This window comes from Grammomys surdaster, unplaced genomic scaffold, assembly GCF_004785775.1.
Source record: "Grammomys surdaster isolate TR1022 unplaced genomic scaffold, NIH_TR_1.0 126176, whole genome shotgun sequence".
NCBI classification, from domain to species: Eukaryota; Metazoa; Chordata; class Mammalia; order Rodentia; family Muridae; genus Grammomys; species Grammomys surdaster.
In genome coordinates, this window is record NW_021620983.1 from 6,197,847 (window position 1) to 6,207,506 (window position 9,660).

The following is a 9,660-nucleotide window of genomic DNA, read 5'->3' on the forward strand; positions in this document are numbered from 1 at the left end:
TGTGTGTGTGTGTGTGTGTGTGTGTGTGTGTGTGTGTGTGTGTGTGTTTCTGTCTGTAAGCATATGTGGAAGAAAGAGGACTCATTTTCTCCTTCCACCATACAAACTTCCAGTATTTTACTCTGGCCATTAGGCCATTTCACTGGTACACAATTAATTTTTACTTAGACATGTTATTTTAAAATTCAGTTAACACAGGTCTACAGCAAGATAGTTCAACAAGGAAAAGAGCTCTGAGTTTGACTCCAGGAACTGGAAGGAAGAACCTACTCTCAAAAGCTGTGCTGACTTCTGATACGCATATGCATGTTATGTGTACACGACATACTAATGATAAATCAAAGTTTTAAAGTACTTTTTAAAAAAAATTCTGGTAGCATAGGGGCTGTTCTTCCAGAGGACTCAGATTCCCAGTACCTACATGGCACCGTACAGCAGCTTACAGCCATCTGTAACTCTAGTCCCTGGGGATCTGATGGCTTCCACCTGCCTCTATGGGCACCAGGCATACAAGTGGTATGCAAACATACATTCAGGCAAAACATTCATATCCATGACTTTTTTTTAATGCTAGTAACAAAATCAGAATTCCACTTCCCCAGAAATACTCTACTTGTACTAGAGATGCTCTAAAAAACATTAATGTTAAAAACAAGGATTTTTTTTTTAATTTTTTTTCTAGTATATCCTTTAAGGCAAAAGCAACAAAAGTGCCAGTGAGATTGATCAGAGGGTAAATGAAGTGCCTTCTACCAATCAAGTCTGACAATCTTCCAACCTACAGAACCCACATGGCATAAGAGAAATAATTCTAGTAGTTCATCCTCTGACTCCACACCCACACAAAGTAAATAAATGCATGTAACAATTGTTTTAGTGTGTGGTGTTAGCAAGGCATGGTGTAATGTCAATGGAGGTCTCTCCTCATATTTCAGTGCCTGTCAAGATCAACAGCCATAGAGAAATGCAAATAAACACAACAGAGATTCTCACCAGTGTCAGAATGCAATTATCAAAAAACAAATGTCAGTAAATGCTGAGAGCATGCAGACGGATTAAATCCCTTCTGCATTGCTAACTGGACTGCAAATTACCCAGACAGTATGGAAATCAACATGGAGACTCTTGGAAAGTTATAAACAGACCCACTATATGACCCAGCTACACATACTACTTCAGTATTTGCCATAATACACCATGTTCCATACAAGGACGTTTACTGCTTATTGCTGCACTACTCACGGCAGTCAAACCATGAATCAACCTAGCTGTCCAACAAGAGGAACAGAGAAATAAGCTATCAACAGGATCTCTACAGTCCGCTATAGGAGGACTGATTCAGTAAAGATCATCACGTTAACTGCATTAAACCAATCTCACAAAGAAAAATACTGTGCTTCTCTCATTTGTCGAGTCCCAGATTTCTTCTAGGTATATATGGATAAAGAGTAACACTGTTATAGAACAAAGGGACTGATGGGAGGGTGGTGGACAAAGAGGGATGACCATGGGGTGGAACATGCTCCAGGGACACTGTATACACACATGGATGGCCTCATAGAACCCTACACAATAATAACATCTTCTTAATTGGGGCTGGGAAAATGGTTTGGTGTTGAGAAAATTTCTTATGGCCGGGTAGATCTCTGTGAGTTCAAGGCCAGCCTGGTCTACAGAGCGAATCCTAGGACAGCCAGAGCTACAAAGAAACTCTGCCTAGAAAAACAAAACAAAAAACAAACTTAAAAAAAGAAACAAAAAACTATTTATTGCTCTTGCAAAGGACAAGGTCGGTTCCAAGCACCCGCATGGTAGTTTACATCTTTATCTACATAGTTCCAGGTGTTCTGATGTCCTCTTCCGGTGGGCATGGTAGATGTGAAAAGAATGGGGGAGGTACTCATCACCTCAGTGCTCCACAAGAGGAAATCAGAGCTGCTGTAAGCAGAGCAACTAGTTAAACAGCAGTAGCAGAGAGTCTTAAAGGGAAGTGGAGCACACACCTGCACATGCCTGTGCACACCTGTGTAAAAATTCTACTACACTCTTTGTATTCTGCAGACGGAAAACAAGCCCCAATGCAAAGACACTTCCAGAAATGAAATGGACAGAAGTCACATAAGAAGTCTTGTGATAAGACGAGAGAAATTCAACAACTACCTAGTTTCATTTATGAACAACTAAAAGTTGGTATAAGACCTCAAGATATAGTGACCATACCAGAAATGCTAAAGGACTGATATTGATAAAACAGTTCTTCAGCCAGCAAGATGGCTCAGTGAATAAAGGTTTTGCCATGAAGCCTAAGGACAGGCTCAATGCCTGATCCTCACGCAGTAGTGAGAAGTTATTCTCTGAATTCCACACATGCACCATGTGGTGTACGTGTACACACACACACACACACACACACACACACACACACACACAGAGTGCATAAATGATGTGGGGCAGTACACACTTGTGTGCACATGGAAACATTCTCCCTTTCCACCTTGCACAGTAAGACAGGGTCTCTCTAGGTGGTCAGACTGCTCTGGGCCTCTCTGCACTGAACTTAGAGGAGGGCTGCCATCCCTACCCAGCTCTTTACACTGGGGCTGTAGATCCAAACTCTGGGCCTAATGTTCACACAGCTAGCACTTTACATGCTGAGCCATTTCTTGAGACAGGAGCTAATCAACTGAATTGTTTGGCTGGTCAGAAGGCCACAAAGACTCATCTGTCTACCCAGCTCCCGAGCACTGGAACTACAGGCGTGTGTCATGTCCACTTTTACATGGATGTAGGGGATCGAAACACAGGTCGTCATGTTTGCTGAGCCATCTCTACTGTTCTTGTTAAAGTAATATTTGTGACTCTCAGCTAGAGCCAGAATGGCCAACTACAACTATAACCACTCTTCCGAGTCCTGGACAAGGCTAGATGATACATGGGTCCACATAAATATATTTAAGGTACACTACGCTTGTTTTTAATGTGAACTTGGTTTAGTTCTTTTGAAATAAGATCTCCTGCTGTGTGGCCAGGCTGGCGCTAAGCTCTAGCCACTGCTGCGGCTGCTGCCCAAGAGCTGGCACTGTAGGCATGCACCACCGTGATGATTTTCCCCTTAAATCACATTTACGAGTATTCCTAATTATACTTCGCTAAAAATGTTAAAGATAGGTATTAAGTTTTACATTAAAAAATAAACCTGCACCCCGTCATTCTAAATTATAAGCATTTTGAAGAATGTTACTTCTAATATTCCCAACTAGAGTAGCAGTAAGTACGTAGGATCTGATTAATGAACTGTGTTCAAACACAATCCTAGGATCTAAAGCATGTGAGCACTGCACGAAGTCTGTGAAGTCCACTTCTCTTTCTGGAAGTGAGAGTTGTGCCCAGCAGCTCAACACACGACATCAGACAGCAGTTATCACCCTACACAGCCACTCACTTGCGCTATGCTGCCAGGGTCTCTGGAGAATCAGTGCCTGCACCTAAAAGCATCGACAGTCTAGCTATGGGACATTACTGCAGTGTCCTTGAAAAGACAAGATGGCCAATGCTCCCAAAGCCAATTTCATAAAATCATATTTAAAATGTATAAAGTAGCTGAAAGAACTGATCTACTATCCAGTCATGTCTTAACTCATCGGCTGCAAGCTGTGTAATCAACTACAATATTCTCAGAAGATTAACTAAATATTTTCAAACTAAACTCAGGTAAAGATATAGAAGTGGGTAAAGCAACAACAAAGTAATTAATGAAGCAAACTGTAAGCAACCACATTTTTCATTATTTTAAACAAAATTCACAAAACTAAAAATTGGTTTATCTGATGAACATTTAGTTAGCTACACTCAATGTTTCATTGATTCTAGTTAAACTTACCAATGCAAACTGATTGACTTGAATGAAGAGTGTCTCTACTTCCTTTTCAGTGACATCACTGCCAAAGCCCTTATACTCCTTGTAGGCTTCAAGGTAAGAGCGCAGCCACTGGCCCTGGAGGTCTCTATCTGGATAGAGACTATAGTCTACCTCGCTGACACCTGAGGAGAAACAGACGACTGAGAGCACCCTTCGCCACGCCTATGTACTGCAACCGAGTTGCTACCTGAAAAGTAATGCAGCCTCTCACTTCTGCTGGCAAGACCTTCTAGTACACAGTGAACCGGCATTCTGATTCCCAGCTTAACTCTACGTAAGGCACAGAGCTTAGAGTAAGTGCCCCTGAGTATTGTTAAACAGCCAAGGAGAGCAGAGCTTCAAGCTCCACTTCCTAACAGCTTTTGATAATACTCAAGGTAAGACATATTTTTATTGATTCTTTCATACAGTGTGCCCCATCACTCTCGATTCCCAGTTCTCCTAGGCCCATCCCAACCCCTGTGCCCTCCTCACCCCACAGAGGAAAACAAACACCAAGTCCAATCTCTACTGCCCATGTACTCTAACTCTGCCATTTCCTACCTCTATCTTTTCCAAAGGAAGGAAGGGGGCGAAGAAGAAGAAGAATATAGAAGAAAGGTGGGTCACGGCCACAGCCTGATGACCAACCCTAAAGGGTGAATTCTTACTCGATCCAGACTCTCACTCCTGCCTATGGGAGACCATATGAGAACACACACAGTACACACATGGGATAAAACACCCCAAGTATTTTTTTATTTTTACTTTTAGGAAAATCCTAAGTACAGTGTTAATTATATATTCCACTTACATAAAAAAATTTGAAGCTTTAGAAGTAATTGTAAAATGAAATTCAAGAGGAAAAAATAGTCAATCTTTTAATAGAAATCAAATTTAAACTGGTGTTAGCTCATAGGCAGCAATGAGTCTATAGGATAAGAGTTCCTTCACCCTTCATGACATGCATACTGCTCTCGCTAGGAAGGAGGAAGTCACAATGGTCTTTGAACGTTTGTGAGGGACAAGCTGAACTAACAAACATGTGGATGTCAGGTGGTAGTTGGATGTGCAATGCAACAGAAGAGAGACATGCAGCATTCAGACGAGACCTGTAGCAACCAAAACAAAACCATAAAAAATGTGAGGGTCTTTCTCACTAAAAAGCATTTGGAGTCCCAGGTGGTTTTGTTGTGCTGTGGATGGAAACCAGGACACTGTACATAAGACAGGCATGTGGAGCAAAGGCCCACATGCGATCAAAACCCGGGCCACACACTGTGATCCTCTCCCTCTATGCAGTATACTTTCTGATGGCAATAAGGGAAAAGCTCTCTTCTCCAGGGAGGGTCACATGGTGGGCAGCACATGCTGCTCCTGCCCAGGGACTGATCCTTGGAACAACTCTAGAAGGTAACTGATGGCAGAGGACCCCAACAGTGAAGCATGGCTAGAAGGTCACTGATGGCAGAGGACCCCAACAGTGAAGTCAGTGAAGTATGGCTCTTACCTGCAAATTCATTGAAATGATTTCCAATATCATATGCCAGGTAGTTGTATCCAGAATACTCATAATCAATGAACTGTACGTCACCTATGTGAGACACAGAAACCAAGCAAATAAGAAATCACATATACGATCAGAAAACCCCTATGCTATCTGCAGCGCCATCTCTCTTACACTCTGTCTCAATGGGTGTGCTTGGTTACATGCACTTCTGAGACAACACAGGGTGAGGCTGTGAATTTTATGGCAATGAGCTTTACAAAATTCAAATTATGTCCCTTGATCAACAGCATTTCAAAAACATTATCATCCACTTTTGTTAAAATGAAAATATAGTAATTTCCAAGTTCTAACAGAAGAAAAACATATTTTTTACCACATGGGGGCATCAGTAACTTAAAAATTCATGTTTAATTAAAAATAATTGTGGAAATTGTTAATGGCCTAGCTTAATAAAACATCACCTATGACAAACTGTGTATCTGACATATGAAGCAAACTCTGAAAACCTGAATTCTGTGGTTCTGAGAGTAAACATGGTGAATAATTTGATGTTATCACCAGTGTGACGTGAGCTGCCATCAAATTCTTAAGTTTATAAGGTATAACCTCACAGCTGAGTTTTTCTTAAGGGCATTGGATGAGTTAAATTAAAACTTCATTCAAATGTATGTGTGTGTCTCTCTGTGTGTGTGTGTGTGTGTGTGTGTGTGTGTGTGTGTAGACAATCCTGTTCACCTTTTACAAGTAATTACTAATATACAAAGTTTTAATTTTCAAGTGCTCATTACAGTGGGATTACATGTAAATATACAAGTTGAATATATTCTATGACAAAACACAGAAGCGATACTAATTTTAAAGAACTACTGCACATCACTGTCCACACCACAGATGTGAGTGTCTCACGGAGCCACAGCTGCAGTGGACACAGGAGCAGCCATGGCCGTGAGAGGTCTCTCCAGGATGCTGAGGTTGAGAAACTGCTTGACAACATGGGGTCATCTGTCTTTTAACAAGTGTGCTGCAGTGACAAAGCAGACACAGGGGCATTTCTCAAAGAGAGCAGAGTCTTAATGTTAATGCCTTAATAGAGATCTGGATACTAAATCTAGAAGTAAGTGAGCACAGTCATAGCTAATCTACCAAGAAAAACAAAAGCTTCTGACCAAAAGCTGTCATGGTAACTGTACAGCTCTTCAGCAAGCAGTTTAAGAACGGCCAGGGCTGGGGGGCAGCCTGGTGGCGGGTGCTTGCCCCGCAGGCTCCAGTCTGGGGTTGGTCCTAAGCACTACATTGGGAAAAGTGGCAATGATCAAAGTATATTCCAGTGTGCAAAACTGGACACATCTTGTTACAGTAAATGTTAAGGTTCCTTAAATGTTCCTGAGAATAAATATTGCAATTCAGCTGTGAGCGTGGCCTGCTGCAAGCCCAGTGCTATGACAAGCACCACTGCCATCATTCACGGACTTCACCGAGCGACAGGAGGGCACCTGGACAAGGCTGGCAGTGGGAAGCTGCAGACAAAGTATCATGGCAAGTCCTTGACTGAGACAAAGCACTCGACAGCTTTCAAAATCAGGAGTCTAAAATATAAAGTTACAAAAATGAATATTGAATCAGCTAATATACTGTGATGTAACTTATTAAAATATGTCTAAGAAAAGAGAGCACACTGAATACAGGGTAAAGATGAATGGAAATCAACCAGCTCCTTTACTACAGGGGTAGACCACTGACTTTCCCTTAACTTTTCTTTTTTAACTTCTTTACAATGAGCGTTTCTGAAGAAAAACTGTTATTCTTTAAAAAGAATACTATGGATATTCTATAGGAAACTGTCAACAAGTAAAACTAAACAGAATGATCCAGAACATACCTATCCCTCCATGAGCTTCAAAGAACAGAATACACATTTACCACGGTCCATAACTGAACCAAGCGAATGCCTAAAGGTATCTCTTATGTGCAGCTGTTGATGACGTTGGCTCTTTAAGCACAACTTCTTGTAGAGCTCATTTTAATAGTTAAGTGCCAATAAAAATACACAGCCCAGTCCTGAAGCTTACTTTTGCCACATAAATAAAAGCTTCAATTTTCAAAATTATATTTAGAATTTGGCAAATACAGTTAAAATGGCAGGTAAAAACAGACCCGCTTATACACATAATTTAATTAAAACATAAATCATTTTAAGAAAAGTTAAAATCTGTTTCATCATGAAAAGTTTTAGCAGTGACTTTTGTAGTAGCGTTAACTCATTAACACTGGCCTTTATGTTTAAATGCTATGTTGAGTTTATAATGAAATCTAAAGATAAGAAAATGAAGCTAACAAAATACAGATGGGGCTGTTACCAGGCTCCGTGCATGTGAACAAGTGAGGCGACAAAGCTCCAGTCAGTGCGTTTAAGAAGCACGGGGCGCCGCCACATGGCAGCAGCAATGGCATACCTAATCTGTAGCAGATGAAGAAAATTTGGCAAACTCACATTGTACAAGACACAAAGCTTTAAAGGAAAGAAATTGTTCAAAATCTGCATTAACTAGTCTTTTTCAAGTTATTACAAAGTGGAACTCAACCTTAAATTTAAGATTCTGCAAAAATATAAAATTAAAGAGGCTTTATTACCTTTAGGGTGCCAGAAAAATCAAATTACAGCACTGGAAAATATTCTCCTAACAACAGAAATATGTTATTTGTTTTTCCAGTGAGTTTAATTTTTTGTTTCTAATATTTCCCAATATTAATAATGTTCATTACTATTAATAACTAATTCCTTAAGACAAGAATTTCTCCTTGAGGTCTCAAAGGTAAACAGATAATGAAAATACACCCTAGAATCTTATGTGCACACTCACTTCCCAAGGAGGGGCTTCTAGATCATCCAGATTCCCAGGGCATCCTTAACCTTTAAAAAAAACGATTAGCTTAAGGGCTAGCATTGATTTTTATTATCTTTAAATAACTGCACCAGTGACACACAACACAAAGCAAATAATGGATGAATCTGAGTTCTCAAAAATATCTTTGACTTTTACTATTGTTTGAAGCCCTTCATCACTGTAGGAAAATTCTAGTTAAATTGTTCAAATCTCAATACAAGAAAACTAGTCTTCCATTTATTAAAGCCAAAAACGAATTATAAACAAGGCTGTGTAATTATAACAAGACATATGTATTGTCTTTATCTTATTAAAAATGGAAAGTGAAGTCACCTATATGAGAGCCTGACCCTTTCCCGCCCCTTGACATGATCAGCCGTTAGATATGGAGAAACAGCAATGAGGAAAGCTCACAGAAGTTCTGCAAAAAACAACAAAAACAAAACAACAAAAAACAACCACTGCCTGTCTTACAGAGCGCGTAGGAGGATATGAGCGAGGAATACCCAGTCAGTCCTGCTTTGTATCACCTCCAGCACAGCACAAATCACTCTCCATGTAAGAGCCAGGAACTAGCGATGACTCTGACATATGAGCTGGGGGGGGGCGGCGCAGAAGAGCCCTCCTGGCACACGGAAAGTAGTCAAACACTAGGAGAGAATGGAGGATCTACTACACAGAATACAGGCACAGGAGCACATGAGGCAGGGTTGCAAAAGAGCATTTTTTTTAAAAAGGAAAAACATGATATTTCTAACATTCTCATCCAAGTATGACTCAAACACAGTGGGCGCCTAATGCATGGGTTTAAAAAGGCTCATGCAAACAGCTCTAATGAAATCCAGTAGGCCACACACAGGAACACACAGAAAGGGGAGAGAGGGATGCTGGGAAGAAAGGGTTCAGCAGGAATGGGGAAAGAACGAGAGAATAATGGAGAGGGAAGGACCAATATACATCAGAAACTGTAAAACTGTAGACAGTAAAAATAAACACTGAAAACAAACATCCAAAATATCTCAGTCAGTGCTCTGTAATAACTAAAGAATAGAGGGGGCTGTTGGTTGGGTCTTGCTCTGCGGCCCTGCCTGGCTGCCTTGTCACTAGGCCCTGTCACTCACTATGTAGACAACACAGGTCTCTAACTCACAATCATGCACCACTGGGCCTGGCTAGAGTTCTGCTTTACACTGTCTGTCTTCGGGAGGCTTTACTCTCATGCACAGTAGTCTAGAATGAATCAATTCAGGATTAGTATTACTCTTCATGAGAACACGAGGCTCTCGAAGGAAGGAAGGAAGGAAGGAAGGAAGGAAGGAAGGAAGGAAGGAAGGAAGGAAGGAAGGAGAAAGAAAGAAAGGAAGGAA

General features: G+C 40.8%; 1 protein-coding gene across 1 annotated transcript in view; it reads right to left on the reverse strand.

The window, feature by feature from the left end:
- Etnk1 (ethanolamine kinase 1) overlaps window positions 1-9,660 on the reverse strand; it is a 41,977-nt gene that overhangs the window by 6,244 nt on the left and 26,073 nt on the right. The window contains exons 5-6 of the mRNA XM_028757502.1: window positions 5,409-5,492; window positions 3,881-4,041 (exon numbers count right to left, since the gene is read on the reverse strand). Coding sequence (XP_028613335.1) covers window positions 3,881-4,041; window positions 5,409-5,492 — 245 coding nt within the window. The remainder of the gene's footprint in view (window positions 1-3,880; window positions 4,042-5,408; window positions 5,493-9,660) is intronic.